Below are 19,471 nucleotides of genomic sequence, written 5' to 3' on the forward strand. Positions count from 1 at the left end.
CTGGGTGTCGTGCGGGGGATGCCCGTGTCGCTGTCCCGTTACCTTCCTGACGCCGACGGACTGCCCGCGTTTCGCGCACGGGCTGCATTGATGGGCCTACGAGGCGGTGGCTTCCTCCTCTTCCAAAGAAAAAAAAAAGCCTCTCTGGCAGTGTGTGAGGGTCTCTGTGCTGTCGTGTGCCTTCCGGGTGAGCTCCGCACAGGTTTTCTCTCGGCTGTTGTTGCCGCTTGATTCCTGTAGGTACTGCTGAGTCAGATAGCAGGAGATGGGAAATCAGTGCTGATCGAATAAATGGTGTTGCAGAGGATTGCTCTGAGGTTAGTGAGAGCTGTTTAACAAACCTGAAGAATTTAGGAGGCAAGTAGTAATGTTACGTGGGTGGTAATTGCTCTAAACGATTATATACGACCGGTCTAGTTTGCTTTTTACACTCTGGTTAATTTTTGAGAGGGTCACATTTGGGATTTGTTTGTATTTTGTATTCTGTTTTTATTCCCAAAATGCATTGCTTTATTTTCTAGTCTCATAGAAATTTTTTATTGAAAACAAAGGTAAACAGGATTTATAAAGCATCCCTTTTGAACCACCATTTTGAAACTCAATAAAATTACATAGATGTTACATTTTAGCTTTATATTTAATGTTATGTCTTGCTAATTCCAAGCTACAAGTCAGTGTGTGTGCATAAATATTTTAAACAGAAATATCAGCTGATGTTATACACTGAATATTTTTTTTACAGCACTGTAATGCAGAATCAGTGCGTGAAATCATTAATATTTTCTAGAAGAGTCAACTGCACAGTAGAAAGCATCCTGTACATTGGGCAGGTTAAATAAACACAAAAACTTTAAAGAATCCTTTTATGTTAGGACTTAATATCATTCAGCCCCAAGATGAGTGAGGATGCATCCTTTATTTCAGCATAGCTGCAGTTAATAATACAAGTAAGATACTATCGATCATTATTTTAATAAATTAATTAATGCATTCCCCCCCCCAATTAATTATGTGAAGCCATTTTACTTTTACCATTTTTGCTTAGAAATGGGAAAAACAATTTGTCAATAAAAGATTCTGAAATCTTTCTAGCCATTCAAATCATTCCAACTTGCTGAAATAATTGTATTAGCAGTATTACTAGGTTTAGGACTGATAGAACTCTATAAAGTCATGTTGTAACTGCTAATTATGATTTTCCTGAAATAGAGTGGTATTCAAAATTGTGTTTTCAGAGGATGTTGTGATGCCTTTTCTATTTTTGTGTTGTTTCAAAATAATTCAGCACAGGTATCCTTCTGGCTGGGTTTTATTTTTGTTTTCCTAATTAAAACATACCTTCCATAGTGCTGAGGAGAAATGATAATACCAAGGTGGAACAGCTTTGCAAGAACATAAATTTATAGAATGGATTGAAGAGTATATGTTATAGGGAAAAAGAAGGGATAATATCAGCTTTAAAAGGAGTGGGTTAGTTTTTAATTTTATTTTTAAAAAGCATTCAGTCAGGAAATGAAATAATTTGTTCTTAAGGTAGGCAATCTTCTCAGTTATTTTCCCATTTGGTCCATGAGCCACAAACATCCTGCCATACCTTCACTGTGGAAGGATAAAGAAAAATAAATAATTGCTGTTGGTGCTCATGTGATTTAGATTGGTATTGGTAGGAAACCAAGATGATTTTGATATCTTCAGGAGCACTTAGGCAGATAGATTTGCCTGTCTATTATTTTCTCCATTGAATGTCAGCTTCATTTTTGATGTCGAAGCAAAAGGAGTAATACCAAAAGCCCTATGGATGGATTATTGCATTTAGGACAGCACAAATGGATTTTTTTTATCCAGTTTGAGGTGGTGGTATGTAGAGCCCTCAGGCCTCCATGGAAATCTTGCAGTATTAGGTTGGTAAATGTAAATTACAGATTGTCCCTGTTAGCCAGGCTATTAAGCATTTTTTTAACTTTACAGTACAGTTTTGTAAGCTGTTGGTTTTGTGCAGTGAGGAAAGGAAAGTCCAGTTACTAATGTATGTGAGAATATTATGACAATTTGTTTCTATGCCATAAAACATAAGTGAAGATTTGACAGACTTGCATAAAGAAACAACACAGAGAGATAGACCAGGATGTGGTCTGAAGGATGTGTTGAACATTCATGTTGTTAGTTATGTGAAAGACAGCTGTGAAAATTTGTGGTGAATGTTTGGTATCTGTTGGAAGCAAAGGGATGATAAAATGCACCAGTAACCAGGGAATAGTAAAAGGTAGAAGAGAACTGCCACAATACTGTTATGTGAGGACTTGCATGCTTTAGACGAAGAGGGAATATTTTTGAATGTAATTAATTTGTATCACAGAATAATATTGAACAGAAAGTAGAGAAGACACAGTCAGAAATATAACATTGCAGATCCTGCTCTTGAGTATTACCAGTAATGGTTAATTGATAATTTTTATTGCTTACCAGTATTTTTGATAGGAAGAATGAGTACAGAGAAATAACAGAATTTGGTGAGTGCTTATATAGATGTTAAAAACAAGAATTTTGAGTCAAAGCAGTATCAAAATTGTATGATAGGAAGGTTTTGAGAGATCTTGTGAGAGTAGTGATGCCTTACTGTTAGAATCACAGAATCTTCTGATTTGAAGGGACCCACAAAAGTCATTGAGTTCAGCTGTTAAATGAATGGCCTGTATTGGGATTGAACCCTCAACCTTGGCATTATTAGTGCCATATGGATGACCATTATAATGCCATAATGGATGACCTAATCCCAGTGGCAAAGGCCATGAAGAAACCAGGACAATGTGTAGTACAAAAAAAAGATTGAGAAGACAGTAGCAGATCATACTGTATTTTGGAATATTAGAAGTAGATGTGTTTTACACGGAAGATTGAAGGAAAGGTAAAGATTAGTTTCCTTACTCATGTCTGCTTTAAGTGATTTTACTTTTATTTCTTGAAGGATGTCTTGCAGGAAAGTGTAGAGCTGTCTCTTTTTTCACTAAGTCTTGTACTTATATGAAGTATTCCTTTGCTGCAGGTTTGCTAAGTATAGAAAAACAGCCTTGAAAATGCTGTCCAGACTCTTCCGAATGCATGGCCTTTTTGTAGCCTCTCATCCATGGGAAGTCATTGTGGGAACAGTGACTCTCACTATCTGCATGATGTCTATGAAGATGTTCACTGGGAATGATAAGATCTGTGGCTGGAATTATGAGTGCCCCAAACTTGAAGAAGTAAGGATTTAAAATAATTTTACTGTATTTGGTGTTAATCAGTAGATAAAGGGTTTTCTACAGAATATGATCAAGCTGTGATGTATTAGGAGTAAAGTAGCCATGTGGAAGCTTCTTCATGGCCATATTTTCTTATTTTGGCTATTAAAGCTGTATGCAAACAGTGATGCACTAATGACCAAGCATTTTAGTATTTTAGTGTTTTTAAGGCAAGACTAGCAGTGATATTTATTTTATTTTGGACCTTCACTTTTAATGCAGCTTCATAATGGGCTTTCATTAGTGTAAAAGCTAACTAAATTGCTTTGTATTTCATACAGGATGTTCTGAGCAGTGACATCATCATCCTGACAATCACACGCTGCATAGCAATTCTTTATATATATTTCCAGTTTCAGAACCTAAGGCAGCTTGGATCAAAATACATTTTAGGTATTGTATTTGATTTTTGTATTTGCTGTATGCGATTTAATTGTGGGGGAAGTGGTTTACCTAAACTGGTAACAAATACTAACCTTTTAATCCTTATGTTTACAACAGCATTATTTTAATTATTTTTTAGATAGCAGAAAAATGTTTTGCATGTATCAAAGTACTATTTTTTTTAGTGAAAGGTCGTGTAGTATTATATAAACACTGAAAATGTCATTCTTGTAATAACTATTTATTATGTGAAATACTTAAAATTGTAGAGCTGTTTAAGCCAGTTTTAATTTTACTTAAAATAAATTAAGATTTATGGCTTTTATTTCTGAGTCTTATTTTGATTGCATTATAAATTTTAGATTTTAATATCTATAAAAGTAGCATCTACTTCAGTTTGTATCTCAGCTGCTGTTAATGCAATGAGACAGGAATTATCGTTCATTTGTCATGATTGATCTAAAAGTGGGAGTATTTTGTTTTTTTTTTTTTCTTTTTCTTTTCCTCTTCCAATATATATAAATAAAAAATTTCCCATGCTCTTGTTTTTTTCAGGTATTGCTGGCCTCTTCACAATCTTCTCAAGTTTTGTTTTTAGTACAGTGGTAATTCACTTCTTGGATAAAGAACTGACAGGTTTAAAGTAAGTAATGGATTGTTATTCTGGATTTCATGCTTACATTTTTTTTCCTGTATCATAAACCTTTAACATATGCCTCTTTTTTTTTCAGCGAAGCTTTACCATTCTTCCTTCTTCTGATTGATTTGTCAAGGGCAAGTGCATTAGCCAAATTTGCACTCAGTTCCAACTCACAGGTCAGAGGAGTTATTTTTGAGGATTTTTTGGTTGGTTGGTGCTTTACTTTGCAATTTTTGTTTGCTCATCATGCAATGGAGATTTTTAATTTAATGTTCAGAATTGAACATTGTCCATGAACATGTCCAATAGAATATGGCAGGTGATTAGAACCTAGGTGAGCTTTAAGGCCCCTTTCAAGACAAGCCATTTTATAATTGTATGAGTAATCCAAGTGGAGAGACATACAGGCAAATAATGTCTTGGTGATACATAAATAACAAAAGAATCATATTCTATCCAGATTTTATGTTCTCTTGTCTTCAAGCCAGATCAGTGTTCAAGTGAATAGTAATATGGTAAAATTAGTGTGCACGGCCATGTGCATTGTTAATTATGTGTATGAGCATGACTTCATTAAATTTGAACTTTAAACCAGTAACACTTACAGCTCTTCCAAGGAGGCTAGAGTTCCTAGACAAAGTCTTCCTTAAAATAGTTACTGACAGAAAAAAAGTTAATTTCTATGACTCGGGAACAGTATCTAAAGACATATCCAATGTTACTGTGTTACTACTAAAAAAAGCATATTTTTAGGCCAAAAGTTAGCAGAACGAATGTAGCATATGTGCAAACAAGAACATCCATGCTCTAATACATTTAACACAACACAGTAGGAGAGGTTGACGGGACATCTTGCTTGTCATACCTGGTAATGTTTGTTTCCTAATAGTCCAAATTCTGAAATAAAAGTATATTAAGTGGGATTACTTTGTGCTTACAAAATACTGTACATGGCATTTGCACATACTAATTGTGACAAAACATTGTGTTATATTTTAATTTGGTGTATATTACAATGTACAGTTTCTGTATATGCAATACAATGTGTTCAGTATTATTTTACGATTACTGCAGGTACAGATTTTTTTACTATTTTTTAAGAGAATATTTTACAAATAGGTTTCTTCTACAGTTTTTTTCCCCTCTGCTGCCCCAAAAATACCATCTCCAGGAAAACAGTAGCAAACTCTCTAGAGTTTATCATGCCTGCTTTCTGGAGGAAATCCTTTTTTCCCCAGCAGAAAGCTTTAGTGCCTTTTGTGACCTCTTTTCTATCAGCTATTATAAAATACTAAAGTAATAGTAGTTGGAGTACAGATATGTGACTGTAGGAAATTTTTAAATACCATGACAAAAATGCCTTCTATTTCATGTCTTCAGATTTAGAAGTGGTGTTCTTTTGAATTTACTGTAATTAGTGTTTCTCTTTGCCCATCAGTGTTGTAGAAGCTTAGAATACTGATGAGGCAAAGGTAGAGAAATTAATCAAAATGAAATAATTTTTTGCCAATAGACTGTGAAAGTATAATAACTTAGCATACAGAGAATGCATTCTATTTCCTCTTTCTCATAAAGTTCATTTTCAGTAAACGTTTTACGAGGCCTTGCCACCATAATACTACTGTTTACTAGTCATGTTATGTCTAACTTATTTTGGTTTTTGTCTTCATGTTAATGGACAGAATTTTTTTTTTCTAGGATGAAGTAAGAGAAAATATTTCACGCGGGATGGCAATATTAGGCCCTACGTTTACCCTGGATGCACTTGTGGAGTGTCTTGTAATCGGTGTTGGTACCATGTCAGGTGAGCCATATAGTCTAAAGGTTTAAATATTTCCAGTTAAAAAAGGCTTTTTAAGAGATATTAGGATATGGAGAGTTTCAAATAATAGGTGTTATCCATGAGAGTGGAATGACTTAATCTATTTATTTATCTATCTCCTAATTAGCTTATTTTACTGGTTTCTTGCAAATATGAATAATACATACATATTGAACCAAAGTTTGAAATACTAGTAATGGCTTTCCTTGAGCATTGTGTAGTAGGAATGAACTTCTGTGCAGGTGCTTTTCTAAGATTTGGTTTGGAGTTTTTTCTAACTACATTGCGTACCTTAACAGCATCTTCTTATTTGAAGAGCACTTCCTCTTCAAATGTTCTTTCAGGGTATTACGTATTAATAACCTATTTTCTTCTTTACATCTTAGGGTCAAAAACTCATTTTGGTGTTGTATATAGTTTTTTTTTAAAACAATTTATATTGTTAGCTCTTTCATCCTTACTAAGGCAGTTGTGTAATGCATGTGCAACATGGCTAGCTAGCATGGCCTTTTCTGGATACTTGTGAAGAAGTAGGTGGGGTGTATACTGTTGCTTCTTGCCTGAACATCCCATATTTGAAAAGGGAGCTCAGTACATAATGTTGGCTGATTTTTTTTGCTCAAATAAGTAAGGAGTTTCAAGCTTTCATTATTAAGTTTAAAATCTTGGTGAACTTCATTTGTATTCATTTAGAATCACACCTTAAGATACTTTTCTGTCAATACATAAATACATATTGTGCTTAGAATAAGCCAATGCACAATGAATAGGGCTTAAGATGTTTTTTAAAATTAATCTCCATAGTTCCTTCTGTAATCTACAATGTCAGTTTAATGATCTCTTTCTTAGTCCAGCAGCACTTCTTCAATTATACCTAATTGCATATGCAAATGTAAAAACTGTCCTTTTATTTAGGTGTACGACAGCTTGAAATTATGTGCTGCTTTGGCTGTATGTCTGTTCTTGCCAACTACTTCGTCTTCATGACCTTCTTTCCAGCTTGTGTGTCCTTGGTATTAGAGGTAAGACTACCTTCAAGACAACCTCAGGTTTAGTATTCAGCCCTGTGCTTCTGTTGGCTATACCTTTCATCATGGAGTTACATGCCAGTATGTTCATCTTCCTTTCAAATTAAACTGGTGACAATAACATGTAAATATCAATGTAAAATTTCACTGAGTCACACTCAGTAGTAGTTGTGATCTAAAGCAAACTAAACAGATGTTACTGTAACTTACTGTCTGTCCAGGGTTTTTCACAATTGAAAGTCTAACTATAGACTCTTGGTAATTTGTCAATAATTAAATAAAAATGTAATGTGGAATCTTATTTGTTGGTTCTTCTAATAGGTACTATATATGACCTATTTTTGTTATTTGTTTGCAGCTTTCAAGAGAGAGCCGTGAAGGGCGCCCTATATGGCAGCTTAGTCATTTTGCTCGTGTTCTGGAAGAAGAAGAGAACAAACCAAATCCTGTGACACAGAGGGTCAAAATGATTATGGTTTGTGGCTCTTTTTCACCTGTGGTTAAGCAATCAGTGAGGTGTCCTGGTGCAAAAATCAAGCTTTTGTTTGCTATAGACCTGTATTCTGCAGTCATAGTTTTTAATTAACTTTGTCTACGCTGTCACTTTCCTGCCTATGCCATTTCTGTACCAAGCACTCAGGGCTCTTTCACTTGTACTCTCTCTAACCCCTGCAGTACCCTCAGCTTCCTTTGCTTATTTCTTGAGCGAGAGAAAAAATGTGGGTGGGACATATCCAAAGGTACTATGTAACAGTGTCACAGTTGGCCAAAAAGGGTGTTAATTAGAGATGTGTAAAATAAGCTGTTGGATTTTAGAGGCATGGGAAGCATGGGGGAAAAAAAAACAGCAAAAAACCCCAAACAAAAAGAGGGCAATATTTACTCTTAGTAGGTTATATACCAAGTTACATTTGAAAAATTAATACTTGTTTTGTGTTTTTGATACAGTCACTGGGTTTGGTTCTTGTTCACGCCCACAGTCGTTGGATAGCGGAACCAGCTGCTCAAAACAGTACTGTTGAAAATTCAGTGGGATTGGATGAGAATGCACCAAAGAGAATTGAGCCTAATGTTTCACTGTGGCAGTTCTACCTTTCTCGGTGGGTGGCTTCACAGAAGTGTGATTGTGCTGTATTTCTACTGCTGCCAAGCTAGAAGCTTGTTGTCCTAGATCACAACTTGCAGACTTACAGGTCTGACCACTGTAGGACTTCTTGGAACCAGAGGTGACATTTCAGAAGGAATGTCAATATTACGGCATTTGTCCAAACCCTTGACGTAGTCAAGAACATGATCAAGAGCTAGCTGTCCTGTATGCATCAAAACATTGTCTTTTCCCACTAGCATCTTTCGCAGCATACTGGGAAATAATTTTAAGACTGCACTAGAGTAATTACTTACGCAGAGTTTATGACCATTCACACATAAGTGCAAAAGGTGCAAAACACATTTTATACTATGGCTTTTCCTTCAACTCAATTCAAGTTAGTGTTACCTGTCGTTTCATGTTATTTCTGAGAACTCGGAACTTTCTGAGTATATACATGGGGTTTTTGTCCCTTCTTAGTAGTTCATCTTGCATCATAGTAGTGCTAATAGGTAGAGGATGATAAATGAAACTTGGTCTTGTCATTGGGAGGCAGGTGTCAAATCAATTTGATGTAGCAATCAGTGAATCTTTTACATTCATTTTCCCTACTAGGGCTGCTAGTTTAGTTAGATAAATCGGTTTAGCCAGATTTATGTAACTCTTTAATGACATCTGAAGATTTTTGTGTCAATAGTAGTATGAAGAATGATTTTTCCAGCCTAGCCTAACATACTTCAATGTCCTGGTAGAAAATATCTTCTGACTGGAATTTCTGTAACTATGTGATGATGGAATTATTACCCTTTCTGAAGCAAAAAATGTCAGAATGCTGTTATAAGCAACAAACTGTATATATTCTACAATTACTTTTTGATCATTTTTAGAATGGCCAGTATGGATATTGAGCAAGTAATCACACTTGGATTAGCCCTTCTCCTTGCTGTCAAATATATTTTCTTTGAGCAAGCGGAGACTGAATCTACCCTCTCACTGAAGAATCCCATAACATCTCCTGTGATGGTACAGAAAAAGGTCCCTGAAAATTGTTGCAGGAAGCAGACTGGACTTCTGAAAAACAATCAGAAATCTAATACAGGAGAAGAAGCTTTTATTTCCAAAGATGAAAGTGGTAGGTAATTTTTATAGTTCTAAAGTCTGCACCCATTAATGAGTATTTGGAACAAATTGTGCAGTCTTTGGTAGCATATTATATTTGGTGTCAAAACTTCAGGATTTTGAAAACTGGAATTCATTTCTATTATCTTTGTGCAGCTGAAGTCATAAAACCTGTATTAGCAGAGTCATCAACCAAGGCTACATTTGTGGTTGGTAGTTCCAGCCCTGTGGAAGCTTCTTCATATCTCAGTGGAAAAGAGGAAGAGATTGAGTTACCTAAAGAACCACGTTCTATTGAGGAATGTGTTCGTATACTTGGAAATGCACAGGTATGAAAAAATAACCTTTTTATTTAACCTCCACTGCAACATCTGATTTAAGAATTGTTAGAGTTCTTTTCCCAGCTTTCAGATAATCCCATTAGTTGTAATACCATTCTTCAGGATATTACATGGCTTTGATAACATGGTGGGTGTGGAGGTCACGACTAAAACAAAACCCTTTAATAAGTCTTCTCAAGTCAGTTGAGAAGGGTGGGAGAAGGGATCATCTTCATCATTCATAACTTACCAAGTCTTTGGAGCTTCATCATGTACATGTACAAGTGGGTGTCTGATTATGAAAGTTTTTGGTCATATGTTGGCCTGCTATAAAACCTGATATTGGCAGTTGACCCCTTTAGCAAAGTAAAGTTGTTACTCTTTTTCTTTTACAAACATTTAAAAGAATTTTCACCAGGAGAGTCTCTATTACCTTTCTCCACCTTTTATGTTTCCAGGAAGGAGCAAAATTTCTTACTGATGCTGAGGTTATCAGCTTAGTTAATGCTAAGCATATTCCTGCATACAAACTGGAGACCCTGATGGAAACCCAGGAGCGAGGTGTATCCATTCGCAGACAGATGTTATCTAAGAAACTTCCTGAACCTTCATCTTTGCAGTATCTTCCTTATAGGAATTATAATTATTCTTTGGTAAGTACAAAGTAGACAAGCAGAACTCACTGTAAAACTATTTTCCAAACACATGAAGAAGAAAAATACAAACCTGTTTGGAACAAGTCCAGAGGAGGCCACTAAGTTGATCAGGGGGTTGGAATATCTCGCCTGTGAGGACAGGCTAATAGAGGTTTTTTCATCCTGGAAGAGGAAGTTTTGGGAAGACCTTAAGGGGGCTTACAAGAGAGCGGAAGAGGGACTTTGTACAAGGATGTGTAATGAAAGGACAAGGGAGAACAACCTTTAGCTGAAGAAGGGCAGATTTAGATGTTAGGAAGAACTTCTTCACTGTGAGTGTGGTGAAACACTGGAACAGGTTGCCCAGAGAAGGTGTGGATGGCTCAATCCTGGCAGTGTTCAAGGCCAGGCTGGATGGGGCTCTGAGCAACCTGGTCTAGTGAATGATGTCCCTGTCTTTGGCAGGGGCATTGGAATTAGATGGTCTTTATGGTCCCTTCCAACTCAAACAAGTCTATGGTTCTATGAAATAAATCCACCGTATGGTTCTATGAAATAAATAGTCATGTATGTGAGTTAACAATAAGCATGGTCAAAACTGATGTAGAAGGAAAAAAATAAAAGGCAAACATGAGGCACCTTTAATTGCTCTTGATGTTTTTAAACCTAGGGTTGTGCATGAGTTTTGTAAGTTATTAAAAAAATATTTCCTATCAAAGTATGCAGCTGACTTACCTAAGAAATACAGAGTTCTACTAATACTGAGCCGCAGTTCAACTGAATGATAATACTACCTTGAGCACAAGTTAAAATTGAAAATTATTTTAAATTAATTTTAAAACTTTAAGGTTATTTAAGGAACATTTAGTACTGTACAGAATTCAATACATCTGCCTAGTGTTGAAAAGTGTTAGCTGTTGATAGCTGTAGCTGTTAACTTTTTGAGGTGGCATGAGTTGCTTTATGGGTAAATTTGTGGGTGTTTTACAAAGATGCCTTGGTGTAGTCATAGGCATCATATGTAGCATGCTGTACCATACTACTGGAGTGTAACCTGAGTGATTGTTTTGTATTACTTCTGTAAGGTGATGGGAGCTTGCTGTGAAAACGTGATTGGATATATGCCTATTCCTGTAGGCGTAGCAGGACCACTGGTTTTGGATAACAAAGAGTTTCAGGTGCCAATGGCAACAACAGAAGGATGTCTTGTAGCAAGCACAAACAGAGGATGTAGAGCAATATGTGTAAGTATTGTGTGACTTAAAAAGCTTAGAAAACTTTGTATGTTATAAACATACATAAATATAATGCATAAAAATGTGTATTATATAAACATAAACATATTCAGGTTTATATAATGCATATTTTTGATTTCTTGAAAACTAAAATTTCAGTAATCTTACTTTATCCCCCTTCTGCTTTGGTTTTTAGCTTGGTGGAGGAGCAACTAGCCGCATTCTGGCAGATGGGATGACTCGAGGACCTGTTGTAAGGTTGCCCACTGCTTGCCAGGCAGCAGAGGTGAAAGTCTGGCTTGAAAGCCCCGAAGGTTTTAAAATAATGAAGGAAGCTTTTGACAGCACAAGTAGGTTAGTTCGATGGCTGTTCCAGCTTCATTTCCAGACATGAGACTTCTATTGATGGTAGAAAGATCTCAGTTGTTTTTTTGGAGTACTGCAATAGGGGATATTACATCTCTGTTTTTGCTATCCCAATGTTGTGAGTATCTAAGAGGACAGAAGTCACTCTGGCTGTGTGCCAAGGCTAGCAATAACATTTTTCACTGATAATGGTAAACTACCATGTATTAACAACAAATAGATATACATTGCATAATAATTAAAAGAATATTAATTTGTATAAGCATTTTTTAAAAATCCTATAAACTTATTTTGATTTTTACTAGGCAGAGTAACTGTAACTGTAGTTACTATGCAGAAAACACACTCAAAGTTTGGTCTTAAGCCTTTCAGATGATATTATTAATATTAATTAATCTTTGAGGTTTCAGAGAATACAAGGTAAACTAATGCTAGAACTGAAATGCTAAAAAAATATAAAACAATGGTAAGAATAAGTCTATTTCAAGCCCTAGAGTTTTCTCTAGGGCTTATGATGACCTTCTTGCTTTAAGGAGATTCAGAGAGAGATTTTCTTACCTGTTGTGTTTCTTAACAAGTGTCAGCCAAAGATACATCTGTATTTTGGCCAGAATCTGCCCATGCTGCTTTTAAAATGCAGTATTTTCTGTGTTTTGAGTGACTTGTGCAGCTTACACTGTTGAAGATAGCATGCTTTTTGCCTTGCTGTAAAACTTACATCAGAATTTTCAAAGGCCTCATTATTACTTTATGTCTGGTAGTGAGATGTTTTAAGAAATACAAATTAATAAAATTTATGTTAGCAGTTCAGGATATTTTATTTCTTGAAGTTCAGGGATAGGAAACATAAAAAGGCAGTGAACACTTCTATAGTGAATATTTTTGTAGTAGTTATTCAAAAAAGCACCATCCCTGGAAGGGGTCAAGAAATGACTGGACATAGCACTTGGTGCTGAGGTCCTGTTGAAAAGATGATTGTCTGTCAAAGACCGAACTTGTTGGTTTTACAGCTCTTTTCCAAATAATTCGTAAAGAAAACTGTGATTCTGTATTTAGCAGCACAATTTGCAAAGATTTACTGTCATTTTGCCACTTATAGCTAATATTCCCATGAGGATTGTAAGTAATAGTTAAATTTTCTTGCAGGTTTGCCCGCCTACAAAAACTTCTCATCAGTTTGGCTGGTCGTAACCTTTATATCCGTTTTCAGTCTGGAACAGGGGATGCAATGGGAATGAATATGATTTCAAAAGTAAGGACCAGTCCCCTTAAATATTTTTTAAAAATGGGTATTCCTTTTTAAAAATAGCCTAATAACCTGTGACATCTGAAAGACAGAAAGACAAGACACAGTGGTCTTTGCACAAAATAATTATGATTTGATTTTGTCAGGTGTAGACAAAACTAGGAAGAGAGTGATGAAAGAAAAAAGTTATTTTTTATTTTTTATTTTTAATAATTATTTTAAGGAAGTATTTTTGGTAATAGGAGAAGCTAAGCTGGTTGCACTGTTGCTTTGAGCCAAAGATTTTATCCAGCAATAACTATTCTGTTACTGTCTTTTTCACTTCCTAGTTAATAATGAATTAGGAGTGGCAGCAGAGAGGTGTTCTCTAGTTTTGCTTTTTTGTTTTTATGCAAACATGGGGAAGAACTTGAGATGTGATCCTTAGATTGCTGGGATGCCTTATGCTATAGGAAATTAATAGTCTTAGACTTAAACTTCATGTAGAATAGGCAGTCAGAATCATTATAAAAGTGGATCTGATAATAGACAAGTCCTAATATAGCAGATTTTCTAGTCTGATTTTCTGGTGTAGAGAAGCTCTTTGCACTATATCCAAAATTAATTCATTCCATGCCTGTAATGTTTCACTTGGTTCTTGTTGTATCTTCAGTATGGTAACCATATGTCCATGTGTCTAGAATGGATTCAGGGATTCTGTATGTACTGGGAAAAATCAGTTATTCCCCAATACAATTCCCAAAGTGATTAGAAAAAAGATAGTCATAATTGTTTGTGGTTTTTCCCCTCTTGTTTCTTGTTTCTTCATTATATTGTGTTCTTTTTTTCCACTGTAACTGATTATCTGAATAGAATACTGTTCCACTGTCCTTGAATAGCTTGTTTTACACCCATAATGATAAACCTAGCCTATTACATGTTTCTCTCTAACAGGGTACTGAAAAAGCACTGGCGAGGCTGAATGAAGAGTTTCCTGACCTTCAGGTTATAGCTATCAGTGGTAACTACTGTACAGACAAAAAACCTGCTGCTATAAACTGGATAGAAGGAAGAGGAAAGTCTGTTGTCTGTGAAGCAGTCATTCCAGCTAAGGTTGTTAGAGAAGTAAGTGTCTGCTCTTTTGTTTATAAAAATACATACATTTTGCAAAACAGATGCTTACTTTACATTGTAAATATGAACTGAAAGTCATTTTCCAAGTAAGGATAGTTCTTACACACCTCTTCGGGTACTTCTGTAGGATAAGCCATTTCTCTGAGTCAGTAGATACTTCCTTTTTCATTGTGGCTAGTGTGAAATAGTGTGTATGTGTTTATGATGCATATCTAGTTGAAAGCATTAGGATTTTCATGGTTAACCTTTGAAAAACTATGCCACATTTTGACAGATTATTTACATGTAGTGTTTTGTCTGCCATTAAACCCAGTCTTTTAACCCTTTCACTCATATTTTGTCTCATATGCACCTGGCTTTCTCTTCAGTATTTATATGCTTCCTACTACAATGGAAACAGATAATCAGGTGGTTTACTTACCCCAAAGCTGTGTAGGCATCTTGCATGACCAAGGGGATTGCTGTATAAGCAATGCCAGTTGTATTCCCTGGCCAGTTTGTCCTCCATTACAACAGTGTCTTAGATTCTCTTCCACCTGAGTTCAGAAGATGGCTTCTGTGTCAGATAAAATCCATTGCCTGTTACGTGGTTGTCAGCACTGGCCATGCAAGACAATATCCAGGGAAGAAGTCACTATATTGTAACACTTGTTTAAAATCTTATAGGTGGGTGTTTGCATATTGGATTGGGGGTTTTTGGTTTGTTTTTGTTTTGTTTTGGTTTGTTTTTTTGTTTGTTTTTGTTTTTGTTTTTTTTTTGTGGTTTTTTTTTTGTGTTTTTTTTTTCCTTGGTTTTTGTTTTTTGGTTTTTTTGTGGTTTTTTTGTGGTTTTTTTTTTGTTTTGTTTGGTTTTTTTTTTTTTTTTTTTTTTTTTTGTTGGTTTTGTTTTTTGTTTTTTTTTTTTTTTTTTGCTTACCTTCCCCTAGTGATTTGTCCAGTCCCTTTTGGGAAACTACATAAACTTCTAGAACTAGTATTCTGGGCAGTATTCCACAGTCCGGCTTCGCCTTGTGTGAGAGCTACCTTCATGTTGATTCCATTTGATGATGCCCCAGTTTTGTACTGGGAGAGATGCTTAAGACTTGTTATCTTCACTCAGCTGCTCAAGACTTTACAGCTCTGACACAGCCTGTCCACCTTCCCAGCTATTCTCATTTCAAACTCAAAAGTACTGGTTTCTCTAACAGTGATGAGTAAACAGACTTCTAGTATGTCTTTGAACATGCTTCCTTCTGCATCTTTTACAGTTCTACCATGTCTAAAATTCTGAGTACAGAGTTGGACACTCTGTAGAATTCTCTCCAGGATTCTGTGTGCAGAATGGATTTATACATTGGCATAGTTCATGTCTTCTGGGGTCGTTTACTGTTTTTCAAATTGTTGTCACTGACAATATCTATTATAACCTCAGGATTTCATTCCAGGGTAGTAACGGGGAGGTAGTCCTTTCATAATGGGCATTGATAATTTTTAGGTAGATTTGGGAAGGTTTTCCTCAAACCCCAGCCCTGTATGTTACCACATTTACTAATATTGATCTCTTAATACATAAATGTTACATTTTTGTCAGTGCTGCAGACTTAGTGCAGATTTCTGTAAATACTATTCCTACTGTGCAGGAATGTCTTAAATTTTGCTCAACAACAGTATCTCTTTTGACTATCTTTGATAGTTTTTATATTAAATTCAGTATAAATCTCTTACTTGAAAGTTTCAAAATACAGTCACTATAGTATAAATGTGCCACTTAACTTAATGTTACTGTTAATAGTATTAATTACCTATGTAGAATAGTGGTGTTGGAACTTTTCACTTTGGCTCCATATTCATATGCAAAACAAATTTGGGAAGAGTTATGTGTCTGGAATAACTTGAATGTTACAATCATGTCAGAATAAATTAATGGAATATTTATGCCAAGATGATTTTGCTTGTTCCATTCTGAATACAAGGGAGACTTAGAAATGGAGTACCCAGCTGTGAGCTTTTCTCAAAGGCCTGTGCAAGTCCAAACACTTTGTACTGATTTTTCCATTGTTACTTGGACATCCTACATTTGAAAATCTCCTTTGGAACAAAAGTAAAAGGTATCCAGGACAATGATTGAGTCAAATTCCATACAGAAGCAAACAAGGGGTGAGGGCCGTGAATAACCATAAATAGAGTATTTCTATTCCTGCCTGAGGAAAAGGTTAGTAAAAGTGTATCTATCACTTTGTCCAGGTGTTGAAAACAACTACGGAAGATCTAGTTGAAGTTAATATAAACAAAAATTTGGTGGGTTCTGCGATGGCTGGTAGCATAGGTGGCTACAACGCACATGCAGCAAACATTGTGACAGCGATCTACATTGCCTGTGGTCAGGTAGGTTTGTTTCACACCAGTTCACATTTTCTTTAGTTCAGTAACTCTTAATCAAACACTGATTTAAGTGTTTGTTTGCTGATTGTTGTTTCTCCTCCTTGATCTGAAGGATGCTGCACAGAATGTGGGCAGCTCCAACTGCATCACTTTGATGGAGAGAACTGGTTCCACCAACGAAGACCTGTACATCAGTTGCACAATGCCTTCTATAGAAATAGGGACTGTTGGCGGAGGCACCAACTTGCTCCCACAGCAGGCCTGTTTGCAGGTATAGTTCTGAAAGTTGAAAGCAACTTACCTTCTTAAATCAAAGGTTGCTTTCATGTGGTGTGCAAGGAAAATTGTGGGAATGGGGCTGCTTGAAAATTGATGTATTTTATATGAAAATGTTAGAAATGTCTAATTAATTATTTTCATATATCCAGTTTCTAAAGCTTAAGACATTTACTAATGTCTTAATAATGTCTTAATAATATTAAAGAGACTCATTGGATATCATTTAGAAATACTTACTTTAATACCAACTATATCATAAATTGACTTAGATTTCATAGCATAATACTGCCTTGTATTTTTTTCCAGATGTTAGGGGTTCAAGGTGCAAGCCAAGATAACCCTGGTGAAAATGCCCGTCAACTTGCTAAAATTGTTTGTGCTACAGTGATGGCAGGGGAATTGTCACTAATGGCTGCTCTTGCAGCAGGGCATCTAGTCAAAAGCCACATGATCCACAACAGGTAAAAAAGGAAAACATTGTGTATTTCTCTGTTTTGATCCTCTTACAAGTACAGGAGAGTCAATAATGATTATGTGACAAATTGCAGCACATAAAAACAGTGTAACATTTTAACTATCTAATGTAGTTGTCTTGCTGTTTCATTAGGTCAAAGATAAATCTACAGGATCTTCAAGGAACTTGCACTAAAAAGGCAGCTTGAATACTAAAATGGCTTTGAAATGAAGAATTGATCTAGTAACTGACCAGGTGAACAAGGAAAAAAAACCAAAATCTATGAAGTTTAGAATAAAGATTGTCTTCAACTCAATGATGTCTGTGTAAGAGAAAATAAGAGATCAAGACTTTGAGACTAGCTATGCGTGACCTTCTTCAGTGGTTAGAGATTGTGAAAGAAGTCCTGTCAGATGTCTTGAACATGGCTTTCAAATTCTTACTCTTACACATAATTTTCTGAAGAGTCAGTCTTATGTTTTTACAGGTTGAGATTATTTTGCCTAATAAGGTCCTGGTAACTACTAAACTGAAAAGTAATGTAATGTACTTCATACATTTAAAGTAACAAAACAAAGGAAGTTGGTGTAAACTTGGATTGAATGCACTGGTCCTTGCCATCTTTATTTTCTGGTCAAACAAACATGTTTTTTGAAGTGATGGCAAGCCTAATCACTTTCTATGAACTCCCAGTTTTAATTTGTTCATGTGTAAAACAGGTCTTAAGACTATCAGACAGTTTAATTGAATGATACTAGTTTAATAGAAATCTCTCTCTATATATAGTACTTAATTTGCTGCTGCTTCAGCTAAGCAGTGTTCAGTGTTTAACTCCACAATTTATGTTATTCCTTTATGTAAAACCTGCGGTCTGTAAAGTTCTGAACTGTTAAATATAATCTGTACTGAAGTAGGGAAGAACAGTGTCTTCAACTGTTTTGGTACTCTGTAGAAAAAAATGAAATGGTAACTTCAAAACAGTTATGTGTCAGACAGGTATTTAAATAAATGTAGTTTCTCAAACATTATTTGATAGGAGTGCATTCAAACAAACAAGAGTCAAGAACAGATGTTTACACTTACTTAAGAAGAATCTCTTTAGGAATATACATACACATTGTGTACCTTATGTTGGGGATTTTTATAAGGTGTTTAATGCTTATTCTCCAAGAATAGGTGTTTATCCACTGTTTCAGCTGAGATAATAAGCCAGAAAACCACACTGTTCTTAAAAAAAAAAGGAGGGGATTTTTTTCTTTTAATTTCCTTTTGAACTTTCTTTTTGAGGTGGGGAGTATTTATTTTAAGAAGAAATCTTAGCTTTTTTTGTCAATGAAAAGGACTAATTAAGGGGATTCAATGAAATGACATGTTAATGTAAGAAGCAGTTTTTGTAATAAAATGCTGTACTTGGACCAGTGAAGCAGTCTCAGGTGTTCTTACTGTAATAAAGAAAACCCAGGTTTATTCTGGTTTGATTCACCTTTGGGAATACTGCTAAATGCATAGCCTTGCCTAGTTAATCACAGGAGGAAAATTATTAATATGCTTGATGATTTTTTTTGTTTGGTTGGTGTTGGCTTTTCTTGTTTGACTTTTCATGGGGGAAATCAGTGGATTGGGCTGGGTTTCCTGCAGCATCATTCCTAAAGGGGTGACTAGTACAGGTGTTCTTCTAACATGCAGATTTGATATACATCATGGTGGGTTGCTTTGTAGTACTTACACATTAATATCCATTGTAATGAGCTCATAAAAGTAATGTGCAAGCATGAAGACATACTACATGCTAGACATGTTATGATGCCATGTAAATAGCAAATACCATGAATGTTTATCTTCCTGCAGTATTGTTGCTAATTGCTACTATTTTTATTTAAGGAAATTTGGAATTACTTTGTTTGTGTGTTAATTCAATGATTTTATTTAACACTGGTCTGGCAATAAATGGTGGTTCAATGTTCATTTTGGTGGATTTAACTGATATTCTATCTGGCAGAATTAACTTTTTGTATTATTACTAAACTGTGTACATTTTGGTACAGAACTACTTTTTCAGTTTCAGTAAAACCATGGAAAACACATTGGCTTAATTGTGATATTT

General features: G+C 35.5%; 1 protein-coding gene across 2 annotated transcripts; it reads left to right on the forward strand.

Moving 5' to 3' along the window:
• The first annotated feature begins 127 nt into the window (after nt 1-127).
• Nucleotides 128-19,449, forward strand: HMGCR (3-hydroxy-3-methylglutaryl-CoA reductase). Of its 2 annotated transcripts, none has more exons than XM_054003268.1 (20): nt 128-317; nt 3,044-3,239; nt 3,560-3,671; nt 4,218-4,305; nt 4,394-4,478; nt 6,001-6,106; nt 7,040-7,146; nt 7,511-7,627; nt 8,101-8,252; nt 9,127-9,371; nt 9,515-9,687; nt 10,137-10,331; nt 11,399-11,557; nt 11,745-11,902; nt 13,061-13,166; nt 14,094-14,264; nt 16,497-16,637; nt 16,747-16,905; nt 17,220-17,374; nt 17,521-19,449. In XM_054003268.1, exons 1-20 carry the CDS (start codon nt 292-294, stop codon nt 17,573-17,575), a joined length of 2,706 nt encoding a protein of 901 aa, XP_053859243.1. In that variant the 5' UTR covers nt 128-291; the 3' UTR covers nt 17,576-19,449. The 2 variants fall into 2 exon arrangements, with proteins under 2 accessions (XP_053859243.1, XP_053859244.1); XM_054003269.1 differs by having other exon boundaries at nt 172-187.
• The last annotated feature ends 22 nt before the right edge of the window (nt 19,450-19,471 follow it).

Source organism: Vidua macroura, chromosome Z (genome assembly GCF_024509145.1).
Source record: "Vidua macroura isolate BioBank_ID:100142 chromosome Z, ASM2450914v1, whole genome shotgun sequence".
Lineage (NCBI taxonomy): Eukaryota > Metazoa > Chordata > Aves > Passeriformes > Viduidae > Vidua > Vidua macroura.

Coding starts and splice junctions, on each gene's coding strand:
- HMGCR (XM_054003268.1), top strand. CDS start 292: ATGGTGTTGCAGAGGATTGCTCTGAG. Junction 7,147..7,510: donor GTGTGTCCTTGGTATTAGAG/GTAAGACTACCT, acceptor ATTTGTTTGCAG/CTTTCAAGAGAGAGCCGTGA. Junction 16,906..17,219: donor CACAGCAGGCCTGTTTGCAG/GTATAGTTCTGA, acceptor ATTTTTTTCCAG/ATGTTAGGGGTTCAAGGTGC.